General features: G+C 43.1%; 1 protein-coding gene and 1 long non-coding RNA gene across 2 annotated transcripts in view; one reads left to right on the plus strand and one right to left on the minus strand.

Moving 5' to 3' along the window:
- LOC122464501 overlaps nucleotides 1–18,258 on the plus strand; it is a 52,165-nt gene that overhangs the window by 14,195 nt on the left and 19,712 nt on the right. Inside the window, exons 2-3 of the long non-coding RNA XR_006288591.1 lie at nucleotides 8,457–8,637; nucleotides 11,418–13,624. This is a non-coding gene — a long non-coding RNA (uncharacterized LOC122464501). The remainder of the gene's footprint in view (nucleotides 1–8,456; nucleotides 8,638–11,417; nucleotides 13,625–18,258) is intronic.
- Nucleotides 13,997–18,258, minus strand: part of PIEZO2 (piezo type mechanosensitive ion channel component 2) — a 432,480-nt gene continuing 428,218 nt past the window's right edge. The window contains exons 53-54 of the mRNA XM_037892875.2: nucleotides 16,563–16,740; nucleotides 13,997–15,390 (exon numbers count right to left, since the gene is read on the minus strand). Of these exons, the coding sequence (XP_037748803.1) occupies nucleotides 15,138–15,390; nucleotides 16,563–16,740 (431 nt within the window). The 3' untranslated portion in view covers nucleotides 13,997–15,137. The remainder of the gene's footprint in view (nucleotides 15,391–16,562; nucleotides 16,741–18,258) is intronic.

An 18,258-nucleotide genomic window follows, 5' to 3' on the forward strand; every position in this document is an offset into this window, starting at 1 on the left:
GCTGGCTGTAAGAATTCAGATGATAAATTAAATCGTGAATTATAACCTTGATGGCATCTGAATCATCCCTCTTCTATTTTGTATGTACAAGGGACCTGAGTTATTGCTCAGTTATTCCCATGGTTGCTTTGGGAATCCATGATTCTGAATTTTCTGGCCTTTTATGAACTAATTTCTCAATCTTATTGATGATCATTAAATTCAATGTGTTAAACATCTGTGAGTAAATTCCTTTTAACAATTTATACAATGTAGAAGTACATGACACTTTATAAACTATAAAAAGGACCAGATCTCTTCCTCCCCCAACCACATGAATGAGAATGAGAAATTCCTTGACAAGTCTTGAGTACAAATAGGATTTAAATACACTATCAAAAATGAATGGCAATGGAATGCCAGGAATTATTTCCATCTTCACATTCTGGTGGCATGTTATATTTAACTTCCAGGTGGGAAGCGAATGGACATCATATTCTTGTTCTGCAAACTGTCCCTCGTGTCTTCTGCCAACCTGGAAGGCTTCAGGACCTATCTGCAAGGGTTGTGCTCCCTGTCATTTGTGAATGTCTTTTAAAGAAAAACTGGAAGCTGTAGCAAAACTAACTAGCCTTAGACAGTTGGTTGCATTCATCTTTGGCAGAATTTTAGAAAACCTGAGCCAACCCTCCAGTTTGACTGACTCTTTATGGATAAATTTCTGTGAAATGCAGCTGAATCATATACTGAATGAATTCCAAGGGTCCTCAATCTGGCTTGATATGTTTCATAATTAATGAATAGGAAAATCAACAACAATGGTGAGCATTAATAGTGAGAAGCATCATATAATATACCATGATTTGACACACTTTTCTGCTGTTCGTGGATACAAATTCCCCCATAAAACTTGTACTGATTTTCTTTGTGTTGTTAATCTCTTCTGTCTATTCACCCATTTACCATTTTTTCTATTTTGCCTATTGCCATAGTATCTAAGTAACGACCTCTGCATGACTTTAGAGTAGTAAAACCATATGTTGCTGTGTTTACCTGTGTTGCCTAGACAATGAAAATACTAACCGAGAACTCACCAAACATCCACAACTGAGAGTAGTGAGAGAAGGCCATGTGAAGAAGGAAAGGTTGAGGGGTAGTTTGCTGTGTTTGTAGGGGATAGTTTGGTAAGGAGATGCTGGAAGACTGATATCCCTAGAGGGCAGAGTTAAGGTTGTGGTGTGTGGCCTATGTGGTGTGTGTACAATAGTTGTGGTGATGGTAAGATGTGTGCCCGTGGGTGAAGTAGTAGAGGGTACATACTATTAAATGACTATCACCATTGGGGAAACCTCATCTAATCTGCAACAAATAATGGAATTTTGCTTTTCTGGTGAGAATTTTTTTGAGAATTACTAGTGAATCAAAAAGGCAAATAGTGCTGCCTTACACACTTCTGGTGAGAATTTTTTTGAGAATTACTAGTGAATCAAAAAGGCAAATAGTGCTGCCTTACACACAGTTGCCCACAGGCAGAAACATGTTCTTTCAGAGCTGATATTGGACTTGCTTATTCAGAAACATTGAGCAGCTGAGTTGTTTGGTGACATGTCACATTTAGAGTACATGACGATATACAAATAACTGATAGAAGCAGGAAACACTGGGAAAGTAAATGGGATTCTTTCCTCCCATAAGAATGAGCAAAGGGAGTGTTTCTCCCACCTCCCTAAGGTGGATAATAATTTTGGTTTTACACATCAGGAATCAACATTAGATATACAGTTGTTTCTTGCCTTGTTTTTAATATCTAAATGTTATCTCCAGTGTTAATTTATTTTTCTTATAAAGCTAGTGTTCTTAAGAAGAAGATACTTTCTTAAGTAATATTTCCCCTTTCTGCTGAACTTCACTGATTTTTTTTTTTTTAATCAATTTATTTCTCCTTTCAAGTATTATGTTGGGCTGTGATCTCAAAGCATAGAACTCTACTTCATCCTCCAACTGAGCTATACTGAAAAATAAGAATATTAAATATGCTTTATGATGTCCTGAAAATATGAAGTATCACGATAAATCCATCACCTTTGGGTTAGGTGATTTTATGTATATATGTAAAATCTCTTAAAATATCTCCTTGTGCACTAATGGAATCGTAGCTGGGCTGACATGGGTCATGCTTAAAGTGATGATACAGGCTATTAAGCAGTCCATTGCAGTGTGTTTCATGCTGCAGGTATTCATAGCCTGAGATGAAAGGAAGAGATATGGAGCCTGCCTAGGCAAAACTTCTTTGAGTTCTGCAGTTGTTGTAAATATTAAAGTGCCAGCACTTTCCCCCCGACTTTGCAAAAAGGCAATCAAGTATGTGGTGTTGTGCTATGAAGAAATAAGAATGCTCCAGCATGGATACCTCATTCAGCATTAAAATGGCCGGTGCTTGCGTTCTGTGGGGTGAGTTCACAGCGAAGATGGCCTCTTCGCCACCTAGCATCACCCTCCTCAGAGGCGGGGGTGAATGCTAATGTGCGCCTGCCCCAGGAACGAGAGGGTGTTGGAACCTCATTTTGCTTCTGAACTTCAGGGGCAGAAATTAGTCTTTCCTGGTTTTTAGTCAGGTTGGATGCTAATGCTGGTGGGTTCAGGTGGAACTAGCGGTCCAGATGGTCACTGCCAACGCCTTTTAGAGGCAATGGGAGTGCCAGCTGGGGTTGCTGTAAAAGGTGGCTCTGGATAGAAGCAGGCTGCCTCTGTCCACCACCAAGTGCACCTTGTGTGCTCTTTAGGGTCACTGACCCTGTCCCACACCTGCTGCCGCTTGGAGACCGGTCAGCTGGGCTACATGTACAATCTTCCCCTCGCCCTCCTTTAGGCTGCGTGGTACTATTCAATAGCTGAGTTAGCTGGCATTTGTCCACAACCAACTTGGCCTCCCTCCCTTCCTTTCTTCCCTCTCCCTTCCATTGTTTTTGACTTAGATTCCTACCAAAGAAGGTTTGTCTTTTCCTTCCTTGTGGCTTTGGGTTGTTGAGGGGCCTGCCAGAAAGTAGCATTTCATGTTAGTGGGAACAGTTAGTTACTGCTGTGGCATTCTCGCTGCGCTTTGTCAGGTTCCCTGTCATGCCTTCCCCTTGGGGACTCCACCGCTCCCAACATGCTGTGGTTCTTGCAGCCTGGATAGGTAAGCTGTATTCATGGCACCAGCAGGTTGCTGAAAAGCCAGTTCACTCCCATAAACCTCCTCAAGTCCCCCTTCCAACTCACGTTCATGTTTCCAGTAGCCCTAGGCCTGCCCATTATCCTAAATTCTGCACCTCTGCGGTGAGTCCCTAGGGTTCTGACCCCCAAAAGGCTATGACTGAATCCATTAAGTGGAAAACCACCATTCCCCTCTCTCCCATGACCTGCCAGCATGGCCACATAGGTGCACACCTCCTTCTTCCCAGGCCAATGGGGCAAGAAAACAGAAACTCCAGAAACACCCTGGCCCAGGAAGGAACCTTTCTCTGAAAGCCCTGGCTGCATCATGAGCTAGGATCAGAGCAGCCAAGCTGGAAGCTGAGCAGGGGAGCAAGCTGCAGTAGGAGCTAGAGAACCATTGGCAGAGCAGACTGCAACTGGCTTCAGGTTCAGGTCACTGCAAGACTTGGAGAAGCAGCATGGAATGAGACTGGGGTGAGAACTGCAACCAGATTTAGTCCATGCTGAGCAGAGCATGGACTAAAGAGAACTCCAAGGGCACAAGGATTAGCCCAGACTCTTAAAGTGACATATTGCAGCCAAAGTGCCTTAGACCCTGTGCATTAATCTGGGAAATAGTGCGCTCTGACCCAAGAGAACAGGCTACTGTCCTAGTAATAGACAACTGTATGCGGCCAGGGACTGTGGGTGGGCTGCTTATAGCCTAGCTACCACTGTGGGCTGGAGAAGCTGCTCTAGAGAGTTGTGCAGGAGGTGCTGTCACACCACTGGTGAACCAATGTCCCTCAAATGGCCGGGGGAGGGAGTAGACGCACCACAGACGGTCCTAGCCAGAAAAGCCTTTATTAGAGGCCTGGCCAGAGAGGGCACCCTAGACACTAGATGTAGGGAAATCCAACCTTTTAATTGGACCATTGTGTGCAACCCTAACTGGTTAAGCCAGCGTATCTAGGGGATTTACAACCTTTCCTTTCTGCCAGCCCTAGTAAAATATCCCTTCACTTTAGCCACATAGCTGAATGGTTCCTTGGACCTGTCCAGGGCTTAGCAGCTGAAGTTCCTTCAGTGCTTGCCTCCAAGTCATGGCTCATCTGCTGCACTACTGTACCTTAAAAGGTTTGGTGTACCACAGACCTGAGCAGCCATAATAATTACACTGGTCCCATCACTGCCTGGAGTTGGTCAGGCCATCAAGTCCTTTCGTGTTTGACACAGCCCGTTCCAGCAGTGATTGTGCCCATAGGAGGGGAGGCGTGACTTCGGGTGTTTGCTGCAATTCAAACTCCCTCTTTCTTGCTTTATTTTGATTTCTAATGGATGCCAAATCCATACGCAAAACTTGGTGGGGGGGAGCGGGGGAGAAGCATGTTGAATGGTGGACAGTGCAATATCCTGAAAGTTTTCATGCTCTGCACTGAAGTTCTTGAGGTTTGTGAGCAGGAAGCAGATGTTTCAGTGACCCTAGAGTTGGTCAGCGTTCACTTACAGCTTGTCTAGCTGAACATAATGGTGCATTGGCGATCTGGGATGTGCATCTGCAGGGCATGAGCTTGTCTCACACGGACTGTCTCACATGGACCTGCTCCTGTGCACTAAAAGTTCCCAAGGGCATTTTGCTCTAACCCCATGTCAAAGCAGAGTAGATGAAAATGCCCCAGAGAACTTCTAGTGCACGGGAGCAGGGTCCACACATGGGACCCAGCACTGTGCTGTAGATTTACACGTCCCACACTAACTGTTCATCTAGACAAGGTGATAGTGTCTGGATTCACTGCATCTATTTCTGCACCCAGCTGACTTTTGGGGGAAAAAAAATGTACTGTACTGTGTGATAGTCATTTTTCCCCTCCCCAAAAGTCCCCCTGACTTCTGATGCAGCGGTGCAGTGTGTTTTCTCAGTAGAAATGGCTTTGAATTGCTATTCTGGCTCTGAACTTTGGATCTAGGGCCAAACTTCATGAACTGATATTGTTCCATTGCTGGCAGCCATCTGAATGCCATTTCTTCTTCCTTCTGTAAGCCCACGACAAGTCAGGCAGACTGATGGGGTCAGTGTTCTCCTCTAGTCATTTGGAACCAGACCAATAACACCAGTTTTCAGTTGGGAATAGTAGAAGTAGATACATAAAACCACAGGAATGACTATGGAGCTTGTCTAAAACAAACAGGAGAAATATGGCTTTCAAGTACTAAGAATGGGGTTTTTAATCAACATTATCTAATTGCAAGTCCAGCAGAGAACAACAAAGAAAATGTCTGGACTAACAAGGACGACAAAAACAGTCTGAAATGAATTTCACCTCCCAAGGAACAACCAATGGCTTTGTCATTCCATTTTGGGTGCCTGCAGTGGCAGCCTATTTGCTCTGGTACAGTTGCCAAAAACAATTACTGTGGTCTCTTTGATGCCTGTAAATTGAGTGTCTCCATGTTAAGACTGGAGCGCAGTTGCATCCTGGCTAGTTAAAACAATTTCTGTGACATTCATCCACCTTCTCAGCTAGAGCAAGATCTGTGACTACATTAGGGTTGGGTGGCTTGTGGAGATGGTGCAGTTTGAGAACTCTGTCGTAGGCTTACAGCAGCTTCTGAGAATACGATCGCTCCAAAACTCTCAGGGCAGTGGAAGGGATTTGGTAGTGTGAGGCAGTTGTAAAGGTAGTTTTTGCTATCTCAATGGTGCAGCCTCTGCTGCAAGGGGAAGAGAGAGCCCTACTGGTACAAATGTCATAGTTGTTGGCCAGCATGAGGAGGAGAAAGTGGGGTTGCATAATGCTTTGTTACATACTGCATAGGAGGATTTTGTCTTGTTAGTACATGTGTGAAGGGGGTTTAAACAATGTGTTTTCTTTAATATTTCCTCCTCCGTTGCACTGAGGTACAGAGATATTTATAAACCTTGCATTTTTCTGCGAGTTTGCATAAGACCATTGACTCTCCTACAGTTTTTGCCAGTGCCATATTTATTCCATAATATGAAGGAGCAAAAAACCAGTTTCCTGTGTACGAGATGATATGTCTCTGAAAATGTTGGTATTGTGTATTATGGATTAAGAATGAAAGCAGTGGTGGGCTCTGAATACATAACTAACCTTTTAAAACAAACAAACAAAATCTTTGAAATCCTGTAGGTACAGTGGTCACTATTAAGCATTTGCCCTCACTGACCACACTGTGATAGTTGGGCAATCGTCTTTCTTCTGTGCTTAGAATAAGAATGAACTCGAGCTATTCTAACATCTTTTGGCAGAAGCTGAATTCTTAATGGTGACCACTGTTCTTCCTGGGTCATTGACGATATCCGCTTGCATCACTGTCACATCACAAATTCAATGGATTGTACAGGTTACAGTGAGATTTTAGGTAGCGTATGCTGGGGATATCCTCAGTAAATCAGAAAATACCACAAAGTTTCCATTTAAAAAAAAAAAAATTCTAACTGCCAGGTTAGAGGAGATGTTTTAGCAATGAAGTCTGGGCCTCACCTTTAATTTTTTGCTTTGCAGTTCACCTTTAACTTCTACTGCTACCCTAAAACCAAAAGTCCACCAGCAGCCAGCTGGCTCATGAAGGGGCTGTGTTAGGCTTTGGTGCTGGGTCACTAATCAGTGTCCCTTCCAAGGCCATCTTTTACTGAAAGGCATTCTTTTCAAAAGAATGTAAATGGAAAGGAGTCAGCTGTGATGAGCAATTAATGTCTCACAGGAGGTCTCCTTTGTGTCTGAAAAGAAGAAGAATGATCTCCAAGGTCACCTTTGTCCTGATCTTACTCTGAGCACTTCATGCTAAAGCCTGCTCAGGTTTCAAGCTGAATATGCTGGTTTTTCAATAGCCGTGGCGGAGAGATGTTGCTGCAAATACACTGCGTTGGCCTGCAACATATTTAGAAACAAAGTCATCTGAAAAGGGTCATTAATAATTTACTGAGTTACATCACTCTTGTAGCCACAAAGCAGCATAATTTATTGTCTAATATAACAAGTGTGCTTTCCCCAAATGTATTGTTACAAGAGTTTGAAGAGCGTATCACTGTGAACACGCCGCATGTGTTCTGGCAGCTTCCTCGATCAGATTGTCTGTTCCCCTCTGAATATGAGGTAGTTGTCTGAAAAATAAATGAGCCACCAGAAGTATGAAGGTGGATAAAACCCCTGTGTGTTGTAATGAATTCGTGTACTGCAAATGAGACAATTATTACAGAAAACTCAGTTCTAGGCCTCGGACATAGACTACTCATGCCTCCCCGGGGTGGGGGTACACAATCTCTAAAGGGGAGGACACATGACCGCCCCATGTGTCTTCTCTGCCCAACGACACCCCACCCCTGCACCCAGCCCAGGGCTATTGCATTCTCCCTGCCCCATGTTACCTGGGAGCAGTGGGGAGGAGGCTCTTTCTCCCACTGTGCCTCTTCCCCCCGTGCCCCCCCCCCCCCCCCGGGGCATGTTCAGCCACTCTCCCTGGCAGCTGTGCTCGGCAGGGAGCCACTTCTCATGTGGCTGAAGCTGGCCACTTCAGAGCAGCCAGCAAGAAAAGAAGCAGGTCCTTCCCCTTCTGGTCCCTGCCCGGCCCGGCTCGCAGGGAGAGGGGGTAGGTGGAGTGGAAGAAGGGAACCCCTCCCCTCCTCCCTCAGCAGGCCAATCGGGGGGGGGGCACTTGACCCCACATGCCCCCCCATGCATTGCCTCTGCTAGACCCATAATTCTCTTTCAAAACAACCTCCACCTCTTGAGCCAAATCCTCTTATGCAGAATTCATACAAAGTTTTACATGCAAATGTAGCTGGAGTACACTGTACTCTGCTGAGCCCCAGCTTGTGTAATGGCCCCTAACGGGCTTTTACAAACCTGCATAATTTAGTGTAGCCTAGAGGCATCTCTAAACTACACCAAGTGGAGACAGCCAAGAATCAGCCATCTGAGGATGAGCCCATAGTGCAGAAGATAGATGGAGGAAGGCAAGATGCAGTGGGAGACCTAGAGTTATGAAGTTGGTTTAGATAACTTTTTATTTCTCACAGTTTGGTAATATTCAGATTTGTGGGTCCTTTCAGAAGGCTTTGACTGGAGAGGATGGTGGTGGATTGCGAGGACATTCCCAATACATAGAAGGTTGCAAGGAGGATGGCACCAAGACTGGAGCAGGAGAAAGAAATGAGAGGCAATTCATAAAGAATGTTGGTGATTTAGTTGTAGCCTGGAACATGAGTGTTTTTATACATGGCCGCTGCAATCCTCTAATGATTAGCTTTAAAATCCCCTTATTTTTATTTTTTGCAGGTGCTTTGCACACAGCTGTCCACCCTGTGAATTCAGCTGTTAAAACTTGTAGTAATATCCGCACAGGATAAAGATGTCTACAAAGCTATGCAAGAAGAAGAGAAATATTTGCAGTTCGTCTGGGAAATAAATGCATTTGGTTGACTAGCTGAATCCAATTCCATGCAGTTTGTTCATGCTGGTCAGTAACCTCCCAAACCATTAATTTCAAATTACCTCTCACACTGTTAAAAATATTATTTTCAAGCATAGCAGAAACCTCCTTAGAACGTCAATGTTTTTATCCAACTCATTTCCTGACTTGCTGTTCTCCCTTCACCTTAGTTCCTGTCCTCCTACAAGTCACTTAACATCCCCCTCCATATAATAACGTTCATCTAACCTCACAGCCACGCTGTTGGGTATCTTAATGGTTTTTAGATGAAAGGCACTTGCGAGATGATGAAATGTCTCACTCCTTAACCACGAAAGGACTAAATAAAAATTCTCTTAATTGAAATGGAAAAAGAATATGATGTAAAGAATCCCTGTCTGATTAGCCCTGATTTTAAGGAGTTCTAAACAACCTCCAGCACAAACACTGCTGGAGTGAAACTGTTTGTTTTTTTTCCTGTTCCCGGAGCGGGTGGAAAAATCCGATTTTATTTCCAAGAAAACTCTTGAACAAAACAGTTTTGTTCCAACTTTTTCACAGAAAACTTCACATTTTGATGAAAAATCTGAAATTTTAATTTCAAATTGAAATTATTTCATTTTGGCTTTTGAAAACAGAATTGTGTGTGTGTTTTGCCTTTCTCTGTTCTCTTCCCTCTCTACCCCCCTGAAAAACGGGGGGCAAAGTGAGTAGAAACGGGAGAGACCTTTCCTCACACATTGTCCCCATTTTGTAGTCTATCCTTTCCCCCTTTTCCTCCTTTTTCCAGTGGAAAAAGAAATGAGGAAGGCAAAGCAAAATGTAAGAGAGGGTAAAAAAAAAATCTGAAAAAATGCACATTTTTTGGACTTCAGAAACCCAACTGGCAACAAAAATGTCTGTTTGAAATGTCCGTATTTTCATCAAAAATTAAAATTTTGGATGAAAGTGACCTGATTTCATGAAACACTGACAAAACTACATCTTTTTTACTTAACCGAAAAGGTCAGTTGAAACATTGCCACCAGCTCTGCCTGTTACCTCCAGGAATACCCGAGTTCCACCAACCAGCGCTGTCACAATAATCCAAACAGGGCCCGAGCCAAATTCAAATCATGCTCCAAAACTGTATAAGAAGGGGCCTTTTCATATAGCCTGTTTTTCTGGCAGTCCAAAACATCTATCCAAATCCACATCCCCCTCTCACCTTCTCCATCAGAAAATCTCTCTCTCTTTTTCACTCTCCCAATCTCTTGGTGATTCTGTCCCTTCTTCCTTCAAGTCTCTGGTAGCTCGAGGCGACTCTTCTCCCTAAACGCCTGCTGAGTGGGCCCCTCGGGGTATGTCTACTTGGCATGGGCCAGCTACAGGTGTCTAATTGCAAGCTGAATTGGACTTGCAGGCCTCAGAGGCTGTTTAATTGTGGTCTAGATATTTGAGCTCTGGGACCCTCCCATCTCATGGGTTCCTAGAGCCCAGGCTCCAGCCCGAGCCTGGATGTCTGCACTGCAGTTAAACAGCCCCTTGGCCTGAGCCCTGCAACCCAAGTCAGTTGGCACATGCTAGCCATGGGTTTTCAATTGCAGTGTAGATGTATCCCCCTCTTGGGCCCCTGCCTAATTCCTAGTGCCTTTACCCTTCTCAGTTGCCCCTGCGCTCTAAGATGTTAGTTTTTACTTAAAAGGGAAAAAAGATAGAAAAGCAGTAAATAAGAGATGAGCAAAAATCCGCTAACATCCCTTAGAATGCCAGCGTAACCTACACACCTCCTGGGTGTGGTGTTCTATCCTATCTAGTGGCACGGAGACCACTTAGCTAAGGCTGTAGAGTAAACTAATTTTTTACCTCTTGCAAAGAGCCAGTTAGCTTTTTAAGCTCATGCGGTAGAGGTTCATGCACTAAGCTCCAGAGCTGCTGAGTGGGGGTCTGTCGGTGTTACACTGGCACACAGATTCCCCCTTTTTACATGAAAACATGTCCCTTGAATTTTTGCTTTGTCACCTCTGTTGATTAGATTAGTCACTTCAGGGCAGCGACTAGATCTTTGTATGGTTTTTGTACAGCACCTAGCACATGCATGAGGCCCTTATGCCAAATGGAGTCTTTGGGATAATACAAATAATAATTAAGCAACAATCCCTTTAGTAAAGCCTCATTCTTAAATTAGAACTCTCTGGAACCTGATTGCTACAGTAGGGTTTCTTGTTTACTCACCTGTATTTCACCAAGCCCATGTGTCTTAGGAAAGTAGAAACTTGGACCTTAAGTATAAAAAGCCTGATCAACTTTATCCATTAAAGGGAGATAAAAACTGCTAGGAAAACAGCTGAAGTATGCACCAATCTGACTGTTCCCCACCCCATCAAGCTTACTGCAGCCACCAGGTCCCGGCAGATAGGCAGCTCCACGCACTGCCCTCATGCCCACAGGCACCGTCCCCGCAGCTCCTATTGGTCGTGGTTCCTGGCCAATGAGAGTTGTGGAGCCGGCACTGGTGCAGGGGCAGCGTGAGAAGCCTCCCTGGCCGCCCATGTGCCTAGGGGCTGCAAGGAGCTTGCAGCTGCTTCCGGGAGCCACATGGAGCTAGGGCAATCAGGGAGCCTGCCTCAGCCCCGGGCCCTTGCTGCTCCACCCACCGGACTTTTAATGGCCTCGTCAGCACCAGGGTCCCTTTTCGAGCCGGCGTTCCAGTCAAAAACCGGATGCCTGGCAACCCTACTGTTAGTGCAGGGAGGCATCCCTGCTAGCACTGCTGATTTCACAAAGAAAAAGAGTTTTCAAGTTTGCCCTAAACGAACGTGTGGTAACTAGGTTCTACTTCACTTCAGGTACTTGAACTGCTCTGATAAAGCTGTTAGAAGGAATACGAGCTACTGCAGTTATTCGCTGGGAGAAGAAAAAAGCCACTGGCAAACAGGCAATACACCAAGCATACGAGAGAGGGGTCACGTCTTATGTTTTATACTAAGACAGAAAAAGCAAGAAAAATGAACAACGCTGCAGCTGTTTTTGTTGTTTTAACATGCTGAATGCTGACGAATAGCCAGTTTAGGGCTAATTTCTAGACATGCTTTGATTTAAAGTGTTTTCTTCTAAGTGTGCTGATTTAAATGTTGTCCTCAGAAGGTTAATGCATCCGTCCCAGCCTGGATCCTGACCATGGGGTTTTGTTTAAATCATACTGACAAAACAAGGCAGTTTTAAACTTGAAATTAAAACGGAGTAAAACTGAATTCAACTAAACTCATTTGCGCCCCTCCCCCCACCAGATAGCAGTAGAAATGAGACTAGTCTCAGCAGGTGATGCCCCCTTTCATATGTTCCAGTGGTCTGTATCATTACTAAGGCACTTAACGGGCCTCAGCTGACATCAGGGCCCATTGTGCCAGTACCGTACAAAGCTCAAGTAAGAGTGTAACAGGGTGGCTTGCCCTGGGAGCTGGAGGTTGAGCCAGCTTGATTGAGGGGAATCAGGCAAATTCCCCATAAAGAGCAGAAGGTGGCTGCAGTACTGGAAACGAGAGCCAGGATTAAGTGGTGGTAAAGCCCAGTTGGGAAAAGGGCTGGAGAGAGCCAGGCAGAAAGCAGAGAGAAAGGAAATTACTCCAAGCAGGGTCCTGGGAGAGACAGAGGGACCTAGACGAAGCACCCATGGAACACTACTGCCCCAGCTAAAAGGAGCAGCCCAGGGCCCTGAGCCCGAACCAAGAGTAGCAGGTGGCACTGGGCTCCCCTAATGGTCCCAAGGAAAGGCGTGCACAAGCCCAACATAAGGGCTGTAGGCTGAGCTGAAGCCAGGCTGAGAAAGAGCCGCAGAAAGGGGAATGACCGTTGGCGGGGCGCACCAGCCCAGAGAGCTCCTTCGCCACACTTGGCCACGAGGAGTTGCCGAGTGGTAAGTGGACTATAAAGAGACAATGCCCCTCATAGTTTACTGTCTAAACAACTGTGTACCCATTCCCTCTTAGTCTGCACAGGTGCCTTTTAGACTAGTATAGAGTGCCAAAAATTTAAAATGACTGAAATTGTGTGGGAACTTGGCAGCATGTCTCTTAACCATCTTTTCCCCACTAACCTTCCAAAATATGGCTGTTTGCAATAATAGGAAATCCATATTGAATTTATGGTCAGATCCTTGTACTGTTCAAAGTCAGTGGTTAAAGGTTCCATTGACTTGAAGGGTATGTCTACCCTGCAGCCTATAAGCACTGAAGTTTATAAGATGCAACGTTTAACAGTTTCTCTTATTTTTACCTAGCATCCACCTGCTTGAGATTTGAATTTCTTGCCTTGACCAAGAAAGCTCAGCACTTCAAGTTAGGGCTCCGTTTCCCCAAACTGTTGGCAGGCATGAGCTCTTTCACAAAACCATGCTATTGCCTAAGGCCTTTGTAGCTTGCGCTGGAGGCAGATGCACGGACATGGCTGAACTACGGAGTGCATGACAGGTCAGGTAGAAAGATTGTTTAGTCAATTAATGAAAAGGAAGGAGCCGTTTTGCAAGTCTAAAAGGCTGTCAAGTTCATTCTGCGACCAAGTTTTTCACCAGTAAATAAGAGCCTATTAAGGAGGGAGGAGAGACAACAGTGGTCAAAGTAGGCTGGTTGGCTGGTACATTTTGGAAGCGTTACACACCAGCCACATTTAACTCCCAGTACCTTATTCTTCAGTTTAGAAAAGGGGAACACACAGTATTGCCTCTGTTAGGTCAGCCAGTCCCGCTACTGGTTCTACAGTAACCCCTGCGTAGAGTCACATGATGGCCATGGTGTGAGGAAGAACTAGACTTTGAAGAGTAAATCACTCCACAGAGGAACGTTCAGCACAACCAGAAATCTTGCCAGCCTATAGAACAACTGCCACCTTTTCTTTACGGTGTATGAAGAAATCAAATAGCCTTCCAGTCACCAGTTGATTTTATTGTTACAATATAACAAAGCAGTTTATTTTCTTGTGCACTTCACAGTGTCCAAAATGTGCTGCTAGGGTATAGAATGGAACTGACATCACTTTCATGGAAGTACGGAATAAGACGGTAAGTGTGTTGTAATTTCAACTGTGCTGTTTTTATAAAGCCCTGCACTAAGATGTACCAATAAAGCTACAATTGTCCCTTTAGCTGAAAGTTACCTTGTATTTTTTGCCCTCTGGTAACTGACTACATCATTTATATAACAAATAGCAGCAGCTAACTGAAAGAATGTGATTGATTTGTCACTGACCTTAACTCCACTGTGAACAGCTTAACTAGATAAAGACGTTTCCCATTTAGTGTAAAGAGGAAGAAGAAAAAATACTTCTAAAATGACTTTGCATCATGTGCTTTATTTTAAGTCATTACTGAATCAAAACTACACAGTATAACCTTTTAACATACCCTACCCACTCAATTATTTTGTTTTTCAGAAATTGCATTTTTTTAAACATGGAATTAATCCTACATTGCAATCATAAATTTTCATGCTACAATGTTCTCTAATGAACCGTTTGTGTCACCAACCATAGTAATTTAAGAAAAGGCCATTTTTCAAGCTCATATGTTCTTCTATATTTGGGAACTTAAAAAACCCGTCTCGGATGTAAAAATGTAAATTGGAATATGTAAACATTTTTGTATACCTGAAACACTGGAAGGAGAATATCAGATAACAAAACCATTGCCTTAAATCATCAAAATGGGGGGGAGGGAGGGGAAGCATGTAATGGGAAGCACAGAGTAGCACACACTATTCAGTCTTCAAAGAGATATAAGAAGTGAAACAGCTCCTTAGTCGTTCAGTTGGCTTTTCTCTGTCTAAAGGAAAGCAGTAATTGTGGGAAGATGGCCCAGCAGAACACCCCAATATTTCACCATAATTCTTTAAGGTTTAAGGGCTAAAACCAAGTTTTTTTTCCTGAGAAAAGTCATTGATGTTTCCTGGAAATGTCTCCTGGGACTGTACAAATAAAATAAGGTAATTAAAGAGATTGTCACTTGTTTTCTTTTTGCTTACAGAGGGTTGTCCACAGAGTCTTCAGTACATCAAAACCTCTGCTTTTCTAAAAATGGATATGGCTAGCATTTCTTCAGCTCCCACTATAGCCTTTTGGCATGGTTGTCCTGAAGGCTAGTCAGATTCCCATTACTATATCTTCAAAGTCAGTGACGTACAACAGCATATTGCACAAACTGTATCGCTCCAGAAAAGGTCCAGTGAAGTCATCTGAGGGATCGTTTCTTTCTTTCCTTTTTCTTTAAGGGTAGAAATTTAATGTCTGGAAGATTAACTTACCCAGACAAGGATACAGAACATTTGGTTGATTAAATTACAAAGCAAGGTCCCCTGATTTTAGAGGAGTGGGCATTTTAAAAAAAAATCAAACCAATCTTCTTCACCATTAATCCTTAATTTGAAGGCAGCATGGACTCCTAAGGAAATAGCTTCCTAGACTCAATCAGTGAAAAATCATTGCTACCTAACTATAAAAGGCTTAGCTCTTATGAGAATATTGTGCTTTTTTAAAATTCAGATGAAGTCCTTTTGATTTGCAGTGTGACTCCAAAGGGATCAATTAGTTTTTTCCCTAGTCCATTTGATCATAGTCTCTGGTGAGCGGTACAGGAATATTAATTTGGCGTACAGGTCTTCCTCTAGTTCCAGTTCTCCAGTCTCTCTTACTAAGAAAATATCAGTACACAACTTCAAGATACGGTCCACGTTTGGTAGTTCTTCAAACATGATGGAGTGAGAGATCCCGCTGAAGAACTCACGGACAAACTTCCCTATCACCAGGACAACTGAGGCATACAGTCCCATGATACTGTAAAACAAGAGTTCAAAGAGGTTTTTCTAATCTGGTTATAAATTCAAATACAGGCAAATGCTGATAAAACTAAGGTGGTGATGGGTTTATGAAAGATGACCATTTCTACTGATTCAACTGTGTTACACATTAGGAATAATGTGTAATCTTCAAAACCTAAACATTTCTCATAAAATCATTTCTAAAAATCTTTTTAAAAATTGTATACTATTAAAATCATAAAGGGACAAAAACCCCACCCCATGTGGAAAACATGCTGAGGAGAGGAATCTTCTTGGGGATCTCCTACTGCAGGTTCCCCCAAATCATTCCTGTAGAGAGAGCCTCCAGCAGGTTTATCTTTCTGCTAAGGTTTCTTTACCAGAACTTGCAGATCCCTGAGATATGCTGGAGGCTAGGATTAACCATAATGCTCTACAAGGTCTGGGGCCTGTGAAGCTGGGCTGCTAATGCTTCCTCCATTGGCCGCTCCCTTTAAAACCCCATGAAGGAATATTCCACAAAGTGGGAGGGCATACGCAGAAAAGCCTCAGACAGTGTTAATTTCTCTGCAGGGTTATGGGAGAAGACAATGTATGTCCTCTCTTTGGCCTTGTCCCCCTCTCCCTCCCAGCTGTGGTTTCCTGAGCACGAAGAGGGTTCTTTGGCAGGGTAAGCGGCAGGATGGTGAAACAACCATCATGGTCCATCTCCCACTCCACATGGATCTTGTGTAGGGGGAGCAAATCCCCGATCCTGAGAATGGAAAAACACCAGGGGGCAGAACTCGGTCTCTATTTATAATTGAGAATGACAAACCTATTTAAAAAAATTGTTTAAAATCAGTTTGTTTATCCAGCTGCTAGGGTTTCTAGTGAAGGGTTCTTATTCCACCTAAGATAAGGAATACTGTGTCTCTGATACCATGATGTTATAGCTATGAAGGCCATTAGAGATTCTAAAAAAAGACCTTAATCGCCACAAAATCATGAAATTTACTCCCTTCTTAATGCACTTTTTTTTTTGGTGGGGCTAGGGCCAGTCCTGCACCTCTATGATTTATTTTAGGTATTTGTGATGCTGTCATCTGTTACATAAAACCCTGGTCAACAGGAGATACATTTCTCAGTTCACCTTAAATTATTTCTGATAGACAGTACTGTGGTTTTAAGTACAAGATTCTCTCTTACCCATAGCCCGCCAGGAATCCAAGGCTAGGAGGGCTAACTTTGTCACTGAATACAAAGAGTTCAAGACTTTCTTCCTGTCTGTATCTTTTTCCAAGCTGATTGAGAACCCACCATTCACGAACCCCATCTTTAGACTCATTTTTGACAAGAGAAACAGTGATGTTTTCCATCCTCCCCTCTATTGAAAGAGAAAACATTAACACAAAAACAAGCATGTTGTCAATAAGTCAAATTTGTTAGGATCAGATGCTTATTAATATGACACAGTGATGGTGCAACCTAAAAATAAGTCAATTAAAACAATCTTAGAACCCATTTTAAAATAGTTTATAGAACAGTACTACAATGGTTCTCTAGCCTTTTAAAGTTTGTGTTTTCCCTCCCAAAAATCCCTTTTGAATGGTCTTTTTAAAATTTTTCTCACATAACCAGATTTAAAACTTCATAGAAACCAATAGAAACCAATATGGCCAACATTTTCAAACTTGAGTGCAAATGTTGGCCACTATCCAAATTTAGGGACCTAAATAAATGAGGCCTGATTTTTCAGACATGCTGGGCACTCACAACTCCAAATGAAATTACTTCTGAAAACTAGTTGTGTCTAGGCCCTGCAAGGACTCATTCAAGAGCTTAACATTAACGCTGTTGACTTCAGTGGGACTACAAAGTGTGTAAAGTTAATTGTGTCTCCTCAAGATCCGATGCCCTAGATTGACAGTTCTCTATGGTAGACTTTGGGAACATGGGCGGCAGGTTTGTATAATTTTTGGTGGTGCCCAGAAAGGATCCAAGTCCCACCCACACCTGCCTTGTAAGCCGATATATATTTTAAAATAATGTAAAAATGGACTGGAAACAGTAAGCGTTTAACAGTTTCTCTATATTGCACAATATCACTATTGTAAGAAAAAATTATTTAACTAAGAATATCAACTTTATTAATACGCTTGAATACGGAAATAACCAAGCACGCTTGGATTAATAACCCTCAAAAGCAAATACTTTCCAAAATTAAAACAAATGTAGCCCCTTCTTTTGTGATGTTCTTCAGGAGGCAGCGAACACTTTTTGTCATTGTTCAGTTCTTGAAATGAAGTCATCCAGGAGACTTGCAATGTCCAATTCAGAGGTAGAGTTCTTACGAATGTGCAGAAATGCCAAGTAATTTAGATGTTCTTGGCCCATTGTCGTTCGCAAATAATTTTTTCAGTCTGCGCAGGCAACTGAATGATCACTCAGTAGTGCAGGTTGTAGTCGGACTTGTGTAGAATAATTTCAGGAGAATTGTAACTTCTGACAACATGTCACTCAAGCCTTCATTTTGTTTCAGATATAGCTTCACTTCGCTCACCGAATTAAGCTGACAATTTCTCAATCTGCAAATATCACTCAACATTTCTAAATGAAGAGATAGCCTCTCCGTGTTAATGTCACCATGGAAAGCTTCACTTACTGGGGCAATGTCCTGTTTCGAGCAATTTGCATCAGTTATATGCTTCTCCAATTTTACTGCAAATGTGAAGCTTTCTGTTGAAAACCTCTGTTCAATGGCAACTTTGCAAGCATCAATGATCCCAACATATATTTTATGAAAATATCCTTTGGGGTCACTGAAGGTGTGAGGAAGGCTTCCAGGGTTGAGCCATCTCAGTGGCTTCCGTTTTCTCGGGAGTGTAGGATCATCTAAATAAAA

This window comes from Chelonia mydas, chromosome 2 (genome assembly GCF_015237465.2).
Source record: "Chelonia mydas isolate rCheMyd1 chromosome 2, rCheMyd1.pri.v2, whole genome shotgun sequence".
NCBI classification, from domain to species: domain Eukaryota; kingdom Metazoa; phylum Chordata; order Testudines; family Cheloniidae; genus Chelonia; species Chelonia mydas.